At 43.3% G+C, this 17,989-nt stretch overlaps 1 protein-coding gene across 1 annotated transcript; it reads left to right on the top strand.

The window, feature by feature from the left end:
• The first annotated feature begins 943 nt into the window (after positions 1–943).
• Positions 944–17,977, top strand: LCT (lactase). Its single transcript, XM_085067120.1, has 17 exons — positions 944–1,553; positions 2,446–2,525; positions 3,839–3,922; positions 4,617–4,719; positions 5,068–5,143; positions 5,934–6,621; positions 7,008–7,653; positions 8,988–10,547; positions 10,879–11,147; positions 11,294–11,584; positions 12,417–12,615; positions 13,281–13,483; positions 13,848–13,957; positions 14,495–14,629; positions 15,507–15,730; positions 16,541–16,777; positions 17,278–17,977. Exons 1-17 carry the CDS (start codon positions 944–946, stop codon positions 17,487–17,489), a joined length of 5,727 nt encoding a protein of 1,908 aa, XP_084923246.1. The 3' UTR covers positions 17,490–17,977.
• Positions 17,978–17,989: the final 12 nt, after the last annotated feature.

Below are 17,989 nucleotides of genomic sequence, written 5' to 3'. Positions count from 1 at the left end.
ACAGTCCCTGTTTAAAGTTTTGAGTAACAGCAAATGTTGAGAGATGTCTTCTGCTATAACTTTAATATTGCTGGCCGCAGCAATAATTTGCCCAAATGATTCCAGGTATGCTTTAGACAAAATTCTGGTTATTAAAGGAAATGAACTCTGGGATGGGCCTGACATTGCCCTATAGGTATGTAGGATTCTGTGTTTAGTTGGTTTAAAAATGTTATCAGCTCTTCAGTTTTGCTGTATGGGAATGAGAAAGAGTTGGGTTCTCTTTCTCCTGCAGCAGTTCAGATGGATGGCTTGAATGTGTTCACCCTGCTGGGAGAGCAGTGTTTTCAGGGCTGAAAACTTTGGAAAGCCATTAAATGATACTCAAATTCGTGGATATTATTGGGTAGGAGGAAGTGCATTGTTGCTGCTACCTGAATTCACGTAATACTCACTTTTCCAGCTGGGTGAGGTGCCACATCTCAGGTTTCCTTTATGGACCCAAGAATTAGAGTACAAATGTTCCTCCAGCTGCCCTGCATGCCCTGAGCCATGGTGGACCCAGCTTGTGCAGGTAATTTTGCTTTTGTTGTTTTCTGCATCCAGAGCTCTGCTGGGATTCTTCTAAAGCTAAAAAAGGCCAAAAGGAGAAAGTTTATCTACTTATTTTGTTTTCCTCTGAAGTGGAGGCAATGTCATCAAATTTCAATTGATATCAAGCCTAAAGAGAATGATGAGCATCTCAGAAAATGTTTTCACATGACCTTTCTGCAGCTGATTGACAGTTTTGTTTGTGTTCATCCATTTGTCCATTTATCTACTGATTGAAAGTCCTGGTCTGTTATCATTCCAGTGTCAGCTGGTTCTGGGAACATTTATCTGTAGAACAGATAATTTCAGTTAAATATTACTTCTACTGTAATATAAGTAGTGTGGAATAACTATCTCTGAAGCAGGTTCAGAAATGGACCTGCTTTGTAAGACAGTCATCTTCTTTCTGTTGGTTTCTCCCAGCCTGGGGATCGATGGGGAATTTGCTCAGAATTTCCTTGCTGTTGCTGGGCCTCTCCCCAGGGAGCTGGCAGAGAGGCTGGGTCTGCAGGACCAAGCTGAGGAACACCAAGGTCACCTCTGCCAGCCAGATCTGGTGGCTTCCGAGCTGCCCAGGTACTTTGTCCATCTCCATGAGCTGGGGGTGACACACTACAAGGTTCTCCTGCCCTGGGCACACATTGTTCCTGCCGGGAATGTGGAGCAGCCGGATAGAGCCCAGCTGTGGTGCTACCGGCAGCTGCTGGAGTCGCTGGCTGCTGCAGAGCTCAGAGCAGTGCTGGTTCTGCACCACGGACACATCCCTGCTGCTGTGGCCCTGCAGGGAGCCAAGGCTTTTGCTGACCTTTTTGTGAAGTATGCAGAGCTCAGCTTCGAAGCCTTTGGGGACCTGGTGGATGTGTGGCTCTCGTTCAGTGACCTGCCAGAGGTCCTGCAAAGCCTGCCCTATGCTGAGCCCCAGGAACGAGTCCAGGCTGTGGCTGCTGCCCATGAAGGATTTTACACCACCCTCTCACCAGCAGGTAAGGAGAGCAGGAAGAGGGGTTTTTCAGTATGACTCACAAATATTTTGTGATGGCATTAAATGGTAACAGTCTCTATGTAGATATTTTTGTGAGCCTCTTCCTGAACCATGGAGGAAAGACTGAAAACTTCCTGAAATGTACCTGAAACCATGAAAAAATAAGGCACAAGAAGTCTCCTATGAGATAATAACTGTGAGGAAGTCTGCAATGTCCTTTGACTTTCCTCATTTCTTTTACAGTAGTTAAATCCAAAATCTACCTGTGTTACACAGAACAACAGAATTTCACCTCTTCCATGATGGATACCTGGGATTTTCCAAGTAGCTGTCACCTTAGGTCTGCTTTCTTTGGCCTTGGAATTTTTGTGTCCCAGACAGACAAATAGGAGAGCTGGCTGAGTCACCATTTCTTTTCCCAAATTTTTAATTAGTTAATTAATTTTTAATTCTTGCATTTGTCAGGAATACTTTGTTGTACAGTTCACACTGTCTGGTGATAGCCCTTTGAAGTTGCCCAGCTGCTGTCCTGCATCTCCTGTCCCTCTAAGCTCCTGCCACCCCAGCACCTCAGAAGCATTCAGCATAGAATGGATTAAAAAAAATTGTAGAACCATCCCAAAGGCATGCAAATTAAAGATATTACTTACAATTATGCAGGGAGTGGAATGGCATTTTATTGACAAAAGCTTCTTCAAGTCTTCATTTGAATGTCTACCTTGTTCAACTCTCCTTTGAAATCACAGTGGGTATTCTGAAATCAGCTGCCTGGAGCACTGTCTGGTGTTCCACAGCTTCAACAATTTAAAACTGGTTTTAAAATAACTGCAGTAATCTGAAATTTTTATTTGTCCTTAATATGTAACTAACAGACTGCCTCTTTTTATTTCAAGGTGGAAAGGTGTCCATTGCTTTAGAAATGGATCATGTCTTGGACAGTGCTTCATCACAATTGCTTTCAGCTTCTCTTCAGGTAACGCCTTAAGAGAAATATTTCCAAAATTACATAAATTTGTTTTGATTTAGCTTTGCTTTTATGTATGGGATCAAGTGACTTGTTGCAAGTTAAATAAGAGTTTGGCAGGTTGACCATTTGACCAGTTTGGTGAGCTTTACTTATTTGATTAGTCTGATTACGTGAAGCTTGCTGATTAAAAAATTATTTCAGCATCCTTTCTTGGCTGGTGGGCACTGATTAAGCTACGTGGAGACATTTTGCTCTCATAATTGGCAATTTTAGCAATATACTTGCTAAATGACAGGATATCTCCAAAAAGTGTACCTGTTACCTTTTTCTTTGCAGGTGTACTTAATGCACCACCAAAGATAGAGGTACTTTATTTTAAATAACTGCTATTTAAAAAATCTGTTGATTATGTTAAAACCCAGACTGAGCTGTTCTAAAAAAAAGTGATACAGTTCTACAGGGATGGCGCAACATGAGGAGAACATAATCTCATAATGACATCCTTTCTTCAAGTTCCTTGTTCATAGTTGTCCTCACCCAGAGGATGTTGATGTAGGTCAGATGCACAAATGACAGTGCAGGGTTTTGCTGAATTCATAATCCTTCAAAATTTGGTATCAGGGCAAGCAGTGTTGTAGGTGGGACACTTCAAGGATTTAAGCAAGGTGTGGTTTGTAGGGAGAGCACAGAAGTTGTTTTAGATGAGCTGACTAAAGTAGAAGAGAACCTTGGACTGAAAAACAAACTGAAAGCTTATCAGTTTTCTTCCAACTTCCAGCTGATTTAATAAGAGCATAAAATCTGTTCTCTGGAGCTTGATGGCTTCTACTGGGATAACACTTGTGGTATGGAATGATTAAAGATTTCTGAAATGGACTTTGCCCAGAGGATTATTGATAAGGCCTGGCTGACCCATGTAATTGTAAGGGTTTCTCTGATTACTCATAGACAATCTTACTAATTAAGAAATTAACTGTAAATCATTAATATTAAATTCATTAAATACTCATAGAGTTTAATTTAGCTATTTAAATTGTACTTTGTTTAGAAGGAGACATGCAAAACACATCTTCCCACACAATACCCAGTTTGTGCTCATTATATTGTCCAGGGCACCCAGACAGCTGTATGGTTTCTTAATTCTTATTCTTATTCCAGAAACTTATTCCAGTTTCTTATTCCAATATGTCTTCTTCACACCTTACACAATTTTATGTATTTTTAATGTTTTAATTTTTTAATGTTCCAGGTATTTTTTAATACCTGGAAAACAAACACATTTTTCTCCTGGATGATTCTTTTCCTTTTCTTGTTTCCAGGATTCAGTCGACTTTGTGTCTCTGAGCCTTCAGTACCATTGTGGAAATGAAACAGATTTCTACAAGAAATTGAGTGAATTCCAGGTAACGTTATTCACAGGGTTAAAATGACAGCAGCAAACAACAGACCATAAATAGGAGCAGAATTTCATGTTCTGTGATGCATGTCTAAACAGTTCTGATTTTCTGTGAGAGCTCAGGCAGTAGCTACACCAGGAAGCAGCTGCAAAGTGCTCATTTCTCTGTATTTATTCTGACTTAAAAACAGTTGATGGAAAGTGCTGGAAAGGATCATCTTGGTCAATGCTTATTACTGATGCATTAGTGACTGGAAGGATAGAATTCTTTTGTCTGGGACTGAAAAACCTTCTCTCTCACCTGCTAAGTGTTTGATAAGCTGTTAGGCTAATACCTGTACAGTAAAAAATACTATTATATTTTAGCATGGGCTCTACAGCAGTGCTACCAAACTTCACATTCCTCACCAGCAGAGGCAGTGCTAGAAATGTTACTGAGGATGAGTTTGTGAAAGGATTAGATCACATGGCAGCAACAATATCAGTGATGCTGCAGGCTGCTATCTGGTATTAAACCTTCAGTAGTGAACTGCATCCTTTAAATCCATAAAACAAGGGTCATCCAGCATTTGGGTTGGCAGGAAAAGGAGCTGCCCATGGAAAATGCCAACAATGCCAAGAGCATGGCTTTACTAGCTGGCTGGTTTTACTAGCTGGCTGATGCTTCTTTTCGTACTAGTTCCTGATTTCTGTTTTTTCAGAGTGTTTGGAAGGACAAAGACATCTTGGCCTTTAGTCTAAAGCTCCTTGATTGTGCTTCCATGGAAGAAAATCTTTTCATACCAGTAGCTGCCATTGCCACAGGTGAGTGACATTTCAATGAGAAGAGATTTTTAGTTAAGCTCTGCATGGTAAATTATAGAGGAAATTCAAAATCATCCAATCGAGGCTGCTGATATTAGTTGAAATAACTATGGTTTTTTTATTGTCTCCTTGGAAAACTAAGGGTGGATGGGTTTGCCTAAGGGCAAACAGGAAATCTCCCCCAAATCTCTTCATCCTTCACACTGGCCTCAAGTTGCAGTAGGGGAGGTTTAGGTTGGATATTAGGAAAAATTTATTTCAAGATGTAATTGTTTGCACAAGTAGTGACATGCAGTCAGTGACACCTGTTATGACTCCATCAATCACTTACCATTTGTTTGTTTTCAGCTGTTAATAAAGAAGAAGCACATATGATTGGGTGTGACATTAACGAGTTCTTGGACTACTTATCTCATGATTTAAGGTACTGTAAGAAAATACTGTAATACTATATAATACCTCCAAAAAACTAATAAAGCAGAATCCTCTAGAAACCTATGTGTAAGAGAGACAGGAGAGTTTTAGTGGTAAAGTCTGCTGTTAGTTGCTGAAAGGTCTGCAAAAAGCTCTCTGCTGAGCCCAAGTCTTTTCCAATTACTTTCAATCCTCTATCCTGCTGCTAATCCGATAATGTAATCCTCTTCCACTCTCTCATCTTTGGTTACCCAAACTGCACCTTCAAGCCAATAGTAACAAGTACATTTTTCAAGCCTTCTGCTCTTTTCAACAGCAAAATGGTTATAAATAAACAAATCCAATAGAGACATTCCTAGGGGAGAAGCCAATTGTGCTTATGGAGACATTGGAGCTGTCATTGTGCAGGGAGATGCTAAGGATTACAGTAGCATTGATTAGTTTTAGCTTGTCCTATGGAAACTCATGAAGCAGTTGTAGCATGGGAAAATGTTACACACTGCAAGGATTTTGTTTGCACATCTGATCTAACTGTGATGAATTATGAGACTGTGCATGCAAAGAACTGCATTAGATATCTGGTACCTGAGCTGCTCTGCAGTTACCCCACTGCCCTCCACCTTCATCTGCCAGCTGTGAGACAGCAGCAGATCAGATGATCAGACTGATCAGATGTCAGAGGAACTGTATGTGGCTTATCTGAATGGGAAAAAAACCATTCCTTTATATTCCATGTTTGCAAGTGTTGTGGCACTGGTATCTACCTTGGAGATTTTAACTTCTCTTTATTCTATTTCCAGCGAAACAAACATTCCAGAGGAAAACCCAGATGCTGCTCCTGCCCCTCGGTCCTCCTACCAAACAGTTTGGGAAATGTTTGCTGAGCAGTCTGAATCAGAGAGAGATTCTTTCCTGCAAGATGTTTTCCCGAGTGGTTTCCTCTGGGGTGTATCCACAGGTGCCTTTAACATCGAAGGAGCTTGGGCAGAGGATGGCAGAGGAGAGAGCATCTGGGATCAGTTTGGGCATGCAGGCCATGTCCACATGAACCAAACAGCAGATGTGGCATGTGACAGCTACTACAAAACCAGCTATGATGTTCACCTGCTTAGGGGTCTTCGCCCCCAGCTGTACAAATTTTCTGTATCCTGGTCTAGAATCTTCCCTGCTGGCACCAACGAGATCATCAATTCCAAGGGTGTTGATTATTACAGGCGATTAATTGAGCAGTTGTTAGACAATAACCTTGAGCCCATGGTGACTCTGTTCCACTGGGATCTGCCACAAGCTCTGCAGGCTCTTGGTGGCTGGCAGAATGAAAGTATCATAGATGCTTTTGTGAGCTATGCAGACTTCTGCTTTTCCACTTTTGGGGATCGGGTCAAGCTCTGGGTTACATTCCACGAGCCCTGGGTTATCAGCTACGCTGGCTATGGCACTGGAGAGCATCCCCCAGGAATCACTGACCCAGGAGTAGCATCGTACAAGGTAGGGAATTATTCCTAACAGGAATCCTGCAGCTACTCTTGTTGGGTTGTTTTCCATTATGGTTCTCTGCTTTAACTATGTTCGAGCTTAACGTGGCCTCTGAGACAACTATTTGGTTGCTGGATTTATGATACTTGTTAAAAATGGGTTTGTTAGGGGAGGCTACATGTTGTTATTTTACTTTTCTATTCTGAAAGCTGGTGTTGATGGATAGTCAGATTATTTTGCTTATTCCAAAAACTGTTACACTCCTTGTTTGTGGCTATTTCTTTTGTCAAAGTGTTTTCTTTTGGATGGAGAGGACATTTTTACATGCAATAAGCTCAATGCTTAAGAGATTCTGTGCAATGCAGTGTGACACATTTTCTTCTGCTTTTTGCTCCCAGGTTGCTCACACAATTCTCAAGGCTCATGCCAAGGTCTGGCACCTGTATAATAACAAATACCGTTCTCAGCAACGGGGAAAGGTGGGGCTGGTGCTGAACTCAGACTGGGCTGAACCCAAGACTCCAAGCAGCCCTGAGGATGTGGAAGCATCTGAGAGGTACCTACAGTTCATGCTTGGCTGGTTTGCTCACCCCATATTTGTTAGTGGTGATTACCCAGATATCCTGAAGGCTCAGATCCAGGAACTGAACCAGCAGTGCTCTACAGCAGTTGCACAGCTGCCTGTGTTTACAGAGGAGGAGAAGTCCTGGGTGCAAGGCACTGCAGATTTTTTTGGCCTTTCCCATTATACTTCCCGCCTGGTCAGTGCCAGGGCTAACAGGACCTGCACACCAGGCTACGAGAGCATTGGCAACTTCTCCGTGCATGTCGATCCTTCCTGGCCACAGGCTGCCTCTTCATGGATCCATGTGGTCCCCTGGGGATTAAGAAGGCTGCTGAACTTTGTATCCCAGGAATACACAGGGACAAAAATCCCAATATACATAGCAGGGAATGGTGTGCCAACAGGAGACACGGGGGATCTTATCAATGACACTCTGCGAGTGGATTATTTCCGCCAGTACATCAATGAGGCCCTGAAAGGTATGGAGAAATCTAATTATTTTATTTTTTTAATCATGGCAACTAGTTTTTCTGGCCCTTCCGTGGTGGTTAGCTCTAAAACATCACCACTTGCACACTGATGTGAGGTCATCTGCCTGTTATGTAGGTGACCTTATACCTACACACTCACCTATAGTGAGTGTGACCTTATATATTTAAGCCTATCTGGTGTCCAGGTATGGAACTCTCCATTCTCTTTAGATATTGGAATGCATTTTTCATATATATATATTAATGTAGTCTGAACCCTAGTGTTGGTCCCTCTGTGAGAACACTGTTTATATGCTCCAGCTCTCCTGGAGATGATTGGCCTGCAGGCTCTTGCCTGTATACATCTCATAAATCAGGGCTGAACTGCCTTTTACCAATTAATCAGATCTAACTGGCAGCAACCTGCACTACTTCAAGCTGGAAACGCCTCCCTAAAATTTCTATCTCAATCATTTTGAGAATGTCCAAGTTATGCTCATAGAATGTTCAAGTTATGCTTGTATCTTTGCAAGATCGGTATCATTGGACATAAAAATAGTGATAGTGGCAAGTTCTGGACAAGTATAGAGAACAGACATTTAAAATAGATTTGACTGGTGCTCTCTAGATAGACTAAACAATACTGTCAGGAAAACATTAAATATGCTGTATTAAATATGTTGGTAATCAGTGTGTACAGCATTTGATCTTCTTGACCTAGATCTCAACACACTGATAGAAGTGTTGAAAGAGCTACAAAAGCCACAATTTAGTGTTGCTGTTATGCCTCAGTAGAAGAGGATGGACTGCACATGGTAGTGAACTTGTTTTGAATGAGAGAGATTTACTGCTTTTTTTGTAAGCAGTGTGTGGAGGGATGTTGTTCTTGCTTCTGCTGGTATTGGATACACTCACTGTTCTGCTAAAAGAAGCTCTCCTGTGCTCAAGGAATATAGACAAGCACTAAATACCTGCAAAGTTTCAGTTTAATTGTAATGTTAAATCTAAAAGTGTACCATACACCTAAATTGATGAAATCTGCTTGAAAACAGCACAGGGCAAGGGATACCAATGGCACAAGAGTCCTGTAATCAGATACCTCTTAACAATACCTCTTTTCTCACACATTTTTATCACTGAGCATTTGACCAGCTCCTATTAGAGTGCTGACTGCTTTTCTTGCCAGATACTCTAAATTGTTTGGGAGGTTTTTTTAGCCTTTATAATAATTTGTAAGTGTTTGTCTTGTCACATATATGCTTGGCTGTGGTCCTGCTGTGCTGAGCTGTGCTCAGGAAATGTTCAGGTGGGTAACTGACAGTGTCTCACTGTTTTTGAGGCAGCGGTGAAAGTGGATGCTGTTGATGTTCAGTCATACATCGCTCGATCCCTGGTTGATGGCTTTGAAGGCCCAGAGGGGTACAGCCGAAAATTTGGGCTGCATCATGTGAACTTTGAACACAGCAACAGACCAAGGACTCCCAAGGCATCTGCTTACTTCTATTCTGGTGTTATTGAAAAAAATGGTTTTCCATCCAAAGCCTTGGGCAGATCTTCTGCACCAGTGGTGTTTGACCAACCTGTGTCATCTAAGCTGCCAAATTTACCAGCATCAGAAGTTCCCTCCAAGGCAAAGGTTGTCTGGGAGAAGTTTTCGTCTCAGACTGACTTTGAAAGAGATACGTACTTTTATGGGACATTCCCAGAAGATTTTACATGGGGTGTGTCTTCCTCTGCCTACCAGATAGAGGGAGGTTGGGATGCTGATGGCAAAGGACCCAGCATTTGGGATAACTTCACCCATGTCCCTGGGAATATAAATAACAACGATACTGGAGACATAGCTTGTGATAGCTACAACAAGGTGGAGGAAGATATTTACCTGCTGAGAGCCTTAGGGGTGATGAACTATCGTTTCTCTGTTTCCTGGCCTCGAATTTTCCCCAATGGAAGGAACACCTCAATCAACAGCCACGGAGTTGACTATTACAACCGTCTCATTGATGGACTGCTTGCAAACAACATCACTCCAATTGTCACTCTCTACCACTGGGACCTGCCACAAGCTCTCCAGGACATCGGTGGCTGGGAGAGCAACGAGCTGATCGATCTGTTTGACAGCTTTGCAGATTTCTGTTTCCAGACCTTTGGGGACAGGGTGAAGTTCTGGATTACATTCAATGAACCCCAAATCATTGCCTGGCTGAGCTATGGCACTGGGACATTCCCACCCAATGTCAAGGACCCTGGCAGTGCTCCCTACAAGGTTGCCCACATCTTACTGAAAGCTCACGCCAGGGTGTACCACACCTACGATGACAAATACAGAGCGAGGCAGGGAGGCATCATTGCCCTGTGCCTCCACACTGAGTGGGCTGAGCCAAAGACACCGAGTGACCCCAGGGACATTGAAGCTGCTGACAGGTACCTGCAGTTTTGGGTGGGGTGGTTTGCACACCCCATCTTCAAAAACGGGGACTACCCCGAGGTCATGAAGTGGAAAGTTGGGAACAGGAGTGAGCTGCAGGACCTGCCGTCGTCGCGCCTGCCGGTTTTCACAGCACAGGAGCGAGAATACATCCGGGGAACTGCAGATGTCTTCTGCTTCAACACCTACACCACCAAAATTATAACCCATTCAACAACACGCCTGAGTCCCTTCTCTTATGAGCATGACCGGGAAGTTTCAGTAAAAGTTGACAGCTCCTGGCCTTCCTCTGCTGTCAGTGGCTATCTGGCCGTGGCCTGGGGTCTGAGGAGGCTGCTCAACTGGATCAAAGAGGAATATGGAAATCCCCCAATGTATCTCATTGAGAATGGCGTGGGGACAAAGGCCAAATCGGATGTTGATGACAATGCCAGGATATTTTTCCACAAAACATACATTGATGAAGCTTTAAAAGGTACCAGGGTTTGCTTTTGTTCTGTTGGTGTTTTGTGTTTCCTCTCTAGATTTCTGGTTACTTTACTTCTCTGATGAGTACTTTTAAAAAGTGATTGATACCAGTTTTTAAATAGTCTGAACACAATATAGAGAGTGTTTGTTTTTATGATCTCCTTTGAATGGCTGTAGTTTGTTTACTCCAAATATGAAGATTCCCTTAATGATCTTAGATGACCAGTGCTATCTGTATGAAAATAGGAGCCTGTATGTGTTTGTATGTGAATTCCTTAGGGTTCATTTAATGTGTGATTATTCCACTGATGCCCTTCCTTTTGTTTCTGGTCTTTCAGCTTACAAGATAGACGGTGTTAATCTGAAAGGATACAATGCTTGGTCTTTGTTGGATAACTTTGAATGGCGGGATGGTTATGATCCCAGATTTGGGTTGAACCAGGTGGATTTTGACAACCCCAACAGGCCAAGAACACCAAAGCGCTCTGCTGTGTACTATGCAGAAATCATCCGTAATAATGGCATCCCACTGCCCAAGGAAGATGAATTTTTATATGGAGAGTTTCCAGAGAATTTCTGCTGGAGTGTAGCAACTGCAGCTTACCAGGTCAGGAAACTGAGATGGACTCCTGAAGTGTCTGTGGACAGTTAATTCCTTGTGTGGCACCACAAGAATAACAGGCTGAATTCTTTGCTAGGCCAAGACCTAGATTTGGGGTTTACTAACAATTTCTCCCCCATTTTTAATTACAGATTGAGGGAGGATGGAGAGCAGATGGGAAAGGACTAAGCATTTGGGACAAATATGCCCACACTCCCTTGAGAATTGGAAATGATGCAACTGGAGATGTAGCTTGTGACAGCTACCACAAGATTGAGGAGGATGTGGAAATGCTGAAAAGCCTTAAGGTGTCTCACTATCGCTTTTCAATCTCCTGGTCTCGTGTTCTCCCAGATGGGACCACCAGATACATCAATGAAATGGGACTGAACTACTATGAAAGGCTGATTGATGCCCTTCTGGCAGCCAACATTATGCCTCAGGTAACTAAGTAACTTTCAGGTAACTAAAAAATAGCAAAGTCCAAATCTCATGCTCAGAGCAACGTTTGTGTTTCCACCCATACCCTCCTTCGCACAGAAATGGTTTTTCTTGTTTTTTCATTTACTTCTTGAAAGAAGGGTGTTGCATAAGCAAATGAACTTGGAATATAGGGATGTGTTGAAGTTACTGTCCAGAAAGATCACAGTAACCAGAAAGATCAAAATAAATATTGTTGGCTGTTTCCAATTGCCTTCTCATCCCTCATGTACTTGGAAATAGATTCCACAGAGATCTATGCAGGGATCTTTGCAGACACTGAGGTGAGACTGACTAATGTAGTTCCCAGGATCTTCCTGCTTGCCCTTCTTAGGGATGGATGTAACTTTATTCTTTTCCTGGGAGTCAGGAAAGTTCCACTGGTCAGTGTGGCTTGTCACATACAATGGACAGGACTTCACCCCTGCACCAATCAGCCCTTTCAGCACTGCTGAGTGACTCTGACCTGTCCTCATACCCCTGTAGCAGCCCAGACAAGTGTTCCAGTGGATTGTATTGCATCTGACAGTCAGTGTGGGTGCAGCAGTTCTTCACTGACAAATTCTTGCTGTCACAAGGTGGTTTTTGGTAAAAGCTTCATCTGCACTGTTAGGCAGTCCCTAAAGAAACTGGCAAAAAGGTATTTATTTGAGTCCATGTGTGATCACTACAACATGAAACACAATTAGGAACAGGTAACTGCAAACCAAAGCAGTTTATTTGTGTTCATAAATTAGTCTGAGTTACTGTAAGAGTGACTGGTTGAGTCCTTTGTCCTGCTGTCTTTCCCCACAGGTAACTCTCTATCACTGGGACCTCCCCCAGGCACTGCAGGACGTCGGTGGGTGGGAGAATGATACTATAGTTCAGAGTTTTAAGGAATATGCTGAGGTCCTTTTCCAGAGGCTGGGGGATAAAGTGAAATTTTGGATAACCCTCAATGAACCCTACAACACTGCATATCTTGGCTATGGCACTGGCACAGCTGCTCCAGGTAAGTCTGCTGGGCATAACCTCAGAGCCCTCACAGCACTGTCAATTGTTTTATGCTGCAGCAAAGAAGTTGCTTGGGCCTTGCAAAGGTAGAACAAGGAAGATGGTGTGGTGTGGATAGATGGGGTTTGGATTGCTGTGGTTCCTCTTTTCCTCTGCCTGTCTCCTCCCAGACCCATCCTCCTCTTTCCACTCCTCTGATCCACCCTTCCTCTGCAGCCTCTGGATTGCACTTGCTGCCCAGAGCAGACCCCATTTCCAGACCAGCCGCAGGGACTGTGGAGAAGAGTTAAAACTGGAGGAGCACCCAGCTCAGCTGCAGGGTAGAACCTAGAGAAGAGGGAATGTGAGCTGGCCTGAACACACAGCTTTCTGCTCTCCGCGGTGGCAGCAGCAGCCTTTAGCCAGGGCTGGCAGCCCAAGTCCTGCTGCACAGGGAGGAGAGGGCAGTGCAGAGTCCTCCTTGCCTCTGCCAAAGCACTGATTCCAGCCCAGGGCTGGGCTCAGGGCACCAAGTGGTGCGTGTTTATTCCTTTACCAGGGGCAGTTCTGGGTGCCCTGAGGTTGTGTTAGCCTGGGAAGCAGCAGTGAGAGAGCTGGGCAGTGCTGCTGCACTGCCTGTGCTGTCACTGTCCCTGTCCCTGTCACTGTCACTTGTCCCTGCAGGTGTCTCCCTTCGGCCAGGCCGTGCTCCCTACCTGGTGGGACACAACCTGATCAAGGCACATGCTGAGGTGTGGCACCTCTACAACGAGACCTACCGGGCCAGGCAGGGAGGGCTCATCTCCATCACCATCAACTCTGACTGGGCAGAGCCACGCAACCCACACAAGCAGGAGGACATTGAAGCTGCCAGACGATTCATGCAGGTACAAAGAGCCCTTGGTCACAGCTCTGCCTGCTGCTCCTGGTGACACACCCTCTCTGGGTGCTGGACATGCCCAGAGCCCAGGTCAGCATCTCACTGAAATAAAAGGAGGCCAAGGCATCACTGCAATGAAATGTATCACCCTCTTATGGGGGCTGATCAGGTATGCAACAGAAATGAAACAAAATACAGTTGCAGTGACAACAGCTTATTAAATTTACTGCTGTTATATGGGCATCCCTGTGTATGTCCATTTGCCCAATTGTTATAAATTCAGGTAGCACCTATAAAGCAGCACATGACAGAGAAATGGTTAAATCCCATGTTTTGGTATATGATTTATCCTCCCTTATTTCCTGGTTTAGTTTTTTCTAGGTTGGTTTGCTCATCCCATTTTCAAAAATGGTGATTATAATGAAGTGATGAAGAGTAGGATTCAGGAACGAAGTCTGGCTCAGGGTCTGAGCAAGTCCCGGTAAGAGCTCAGGCACACACCTGCTTTGGTGTCACTGGCTGTGCTGAAACCTGCTTTTCTGATAGAAATGATACATTTCAATTATTCTATTGCAATGTTACTGTAAATGAGCTTAATTGTATCCTCACAGAAAAATTCTAGTGTACATTTTTATAGAATCATAGAACGGTTTGTGTTGGAAGGGATTTTAAAGATCACTTAGTTCCAATCTAAGCAGGGGGCTTTGCCTGCTCCCTGTCTTTACCTCTCCTGCAAACTAAATTTACTAATATAACATATCCTTGGGGTAATAAATTGGCAGCTCAGTGACACAGTAACTGTCCGGTATTTGACACAGTGCTTTGCCTGATGCCTGTGATAAATTTGTTTAACTTTTCTTAAAACTATGTACTGAACTCATTGGTCCCTCTCAATTACATTTCTTGTTTTCCATTCCCAATTCCCAGTTTCTCTTCTTGTGCTTGTGCTGCTTGCACCAGGGATATCAGCATCAGCCATGCAGTGTGTGCAAAGTGTGTTCTCTGTTTTCTCTTGCAGACTTCCAGAATTCACTGAAAGTGAAAAGCAAAGAATTAAAGGCACATATGACTACTTTGGTCTAAATCATTATACCACAGTTTTAGCATACAACCTAAACTATCCCAAGGGTGTTATGTCCTATGACTCTGATAGGTAAGAGATGAATGTAAATTATTGTAAAGTAAGTAAAATCTGCACACCTGGAGCCAGGGTCAACTGACAGTATAAATTGATAGCAAATAAAGCTGTCAGGTGTTTTAAGCTGCTATAACCAATACTAGGGAAAATATAACCAAACAGCACCTGTTTGGTGGTGTTATTTTCACAAGTGTCCAGCAGCAGCCCTTTTTTTCACAGACATGAGATGATAAAGAGTATTTATTATATTTTCTGCCTCCAGTCTGCAGTTTGAACTGTGAGGTGTTATCCTGGTTTATGGATACTCCTCCATTTGCTGTTAAACAGTTTTAGGTCCCTCACTGCATTGGATAAATGTAAGTTCAATGCCTAGATAGCTAAATCAATTCATGGTTAAGTATAGATAATTCAAGATTTTTTATTTTGATACTAGTTTAATTCCTCAACTTCAAAAAGAAACTATAGGAGCTTGCTAGTTTTTCTAATGAGAATTCAGGTAATGGTGGGAGCACACATGGGGGTGAAATTGTCTGCTTTCCAAAATGTTTCCACAGTGAATAGGTGAAATTGTTATAAATTGCTTTGCTGCTACATCCCAGCCACTATGGTTTAGCCCTGTAGGACAGTGGGCTGTCTTGCATTGCTGTATGGAGGTGTGAAGGGCAATTTTGTGTGCTCAAGCACTGCATCATGCCTTGAAAAGGAGAAATGGTGTTGTACTAGACAAAGATTTGGAGCCAACATCACATCCTCACATTGACACAGAGTGTGACTGTAAAGCAAAGCATGAGAAGTGTTTTCTAGTGTTTTGTTTCTGTGACTAGCAGCAGCACCTCAGCCCTGGGCATGCAGGCACCTGGCATGTGGGACTGAGCAGTGTCCTCCTCCACAGGGGTGTGGCCACCGTGACTGACCGCAGCTGGCTGAGCTCTGGGTCCGTCTGGCTGAAGGTGACACCCTTTGGATTCAGGAAGATCCTCAGGTGGATAAAGGAAGAGTACAACAACCCTCCCATTTATGTGACTGAAAATGGGATCTCGGAAAGGGGAGCCTTTCAGTTCAATGACACTTGGAGAATGCATTACTATCGGAGCTACATTAACGAGGCACTGAAAGGTAGGAGTGATTACTGACATCTGGGCATCCAAAGCTCTAGAGAGGAACAGCAGCTTTGCCACAAGACTGATGTGTATAAAGCAAGGTGTGAAGAGCTGAAAGGCTATTGGTATCACAACTGTAAGTTACCAAAAACTGTCCATGGATAGTCACAAGTGTGCCAGGAAAGGTGATCTAGGAAGAACAAACACTGGGTTCAGCAGGGTGACTTGCAAGTTCTTTGATTTGTTACACCTGGTGAGAGAAGATTCTACTACCTGATAAACTCCTGTTTTGGCTTCTAGTTTGACTACTGCTGTGTCTAAAAACTGCATCTTTTTAAACAGCAGTAAAACCCAACCCCCAAACTGGTTTCAATTACAGCAGTGTCAAGCAAGATCAAGGAAGGGCTTTTTCAGTTTGCTTTTCTGACAAACTGGGAACAGCCAGGTGTTCAGGAAGTGCTCATTTACTGCCTTGTAGCAGCAAAGCCCCACAAAGACTTGTTTAAGCAATGGTTGCATTTTGATGGCTTTTCTTCTCTGTTCCTAAACCTTTGTTTCTTGGACAAAAGTTTTGATTTTTGGAGCAGAGAAAAGCGGTGTCAGTGCTGGGCACTGAGTGAACTACCCTGGCTGCTTGTTGGCTGTAACTTGGCAGCTGAGCTAAGTCAACACAGCAGAGAGGTGGGAATGGAGAGAACAAAACCATTCCCAACAAAACCAACGAGACCCAAGTGCCAGTAACCTCACTGTGGATGTTCTGGAGCACTTCCTGCCCTGGCTGGCCAAGGGGTGACCACTGACCTGTTCTCTCTGCTCCTGCCTGCAGCTGTTGTGCTGGATGGGGTTGACTTACGGGGCTACACGGCATGGACACTGATGGACAACTTGGAGTGGGCAGTGGGTTATGAGGAGAAGTTTGGGCTCTACCACGTGAATTTCTCTGACCCCACCTTGCCAAGGCGCCCCAAGGCCTCAGCCAAGTATTACTCACAGATCATAAACTGCAATGGCTTTCCAGACCCAGCAAAGGGCCCACATCCCTGTCTGCAACAGGAGCCAGAAGGTGAGTGTTGCAGCAATGGTGCTTGTGTGTTTGCATCTGATCCTAATCCCAAAAAGTTCCATTATATAAGGTCTTTAAAAACAACACCATTTTCTGTGATTTTTTTTTTAAGAAGGACTCTAATCAATGTCACTTCTGTATGCAAAACCAGACTAACAACTAAATCTTGTGCAAGAGCACTTCAACACATGCCTCTCTCCAAAATGTAACAAGTTATTTCATTAGACTTTTCTCTAGGAAAATTGCCTAAGATGTTTTCCAAACCACACACATTCAATAGTCCCACAAGATTTTTTCTAAGCAATTCTAAAAACTTTATACAAATCAGTGGTTTGGGTATGGCTTTGGAAATACTGATTCTTTTGTGATTTTTCTCAACTGGAGCAGTACAATGAAGAGCAATTAGAGTTAGTGAGGGGGTTTGGAATGAGAATACTCACCTGCATGGCACAGTTCCCCCAAGCTCTGCACTAACACTTTTTTATTGTTTTCCCCTTCAGTGACACCAACAGACCCCACTCCAGGAGCAGCTGACAGTGTGAGCTTTTTAGGATTGGAATTAACATCCCAAAGTGCAGAAATAGCTCTGTATGTGCTTTTTGCTCTTTCTGCAGTTGGAGCATTGGGCTTGGCTCTTTTTGCATACAAATACAGCAAATTATCCAAAAGACCCCATAAACAATCACACATAGAACTTAGTACTAAAATGTAACATTTCCACCTGATGTTTGTTTGGTTTGTTTTTTCTTTAATTAAAAAAAAATCTATACCACTAGGGAAAAACCCTAGTGCTTGCACTATTGCAGCTTTGTGTCTTGCCTCAGAGATGGCTCCCCAGCATTTTGTTGTTTGCTTTCCAACTTAAAAAGGGGGAGGGAAATTATTTTTCTATGTTAACTGTCTCTTTTGTCCCTGGGCTTTATTGATTGGATTTCTTAAAGACCAAAGGAAAATTGCTTGTTCCTATCTGCATATAAGGATTCTCAACCTCAGCTGGCATCTGTCCTTGCTTCATCATCATCATCATCATCAACAGCTCTGAAAGGAGGCCCTGAAAGTTCTCCTGCTTCTTCATGTTTTGAGACAATTTAGTGTCTCTCCTGGTGAAAACTGTTCTACTGCAGCTACTGTACAGATTGGATTTTCACTCCCCTTTTCCTTTATTTCATGTACAGTATGATTGTTTAAACTGGAACAAAATGTTTGCTGTAT

Source organism: Lichenostomus cassidix, chromosome 7, assembly GCF_008360975.1.
Source record: "Lichenostomus cassidix isolate B80296 chromosome 7, HeHo_3.0, whole genome shotgun sequence".
In the NCBI taxonomy this organism is placed as follows: domain Eukaryota; kingdom Metazoa; phylum Chordata; class Aves; order Passeriformes; family Meliphagidae; genus Lichenostomus; species Lichenostomus cassidix.
This window is presented reverse-complemented; position numbering and strand designations above follow the sequence as displayed.

Coding starts and splice junctions, on each gene's coding strand:
- LCT (XM_085067120.1), top strand. CDS start 944: ATGGACCTGCTTTGTAAGACAGTCATCTTCTTTCTGTTGGTTTCTCCC. Junction 7,654..8,987: donor CATCAATGAGGCCCTGAAAG/GTATGGAGAAAT, acceptor TTTTTGAGGCAG/CGGTGAAAGTGGATGCTGTT. Junction 14,630..15,506: donor ATGTCCTATGACTCTGATAG/GTAAGAGATGAA, acceptor CCTCCTCCACAG/GGGTGTGGCCACCGTGACTG.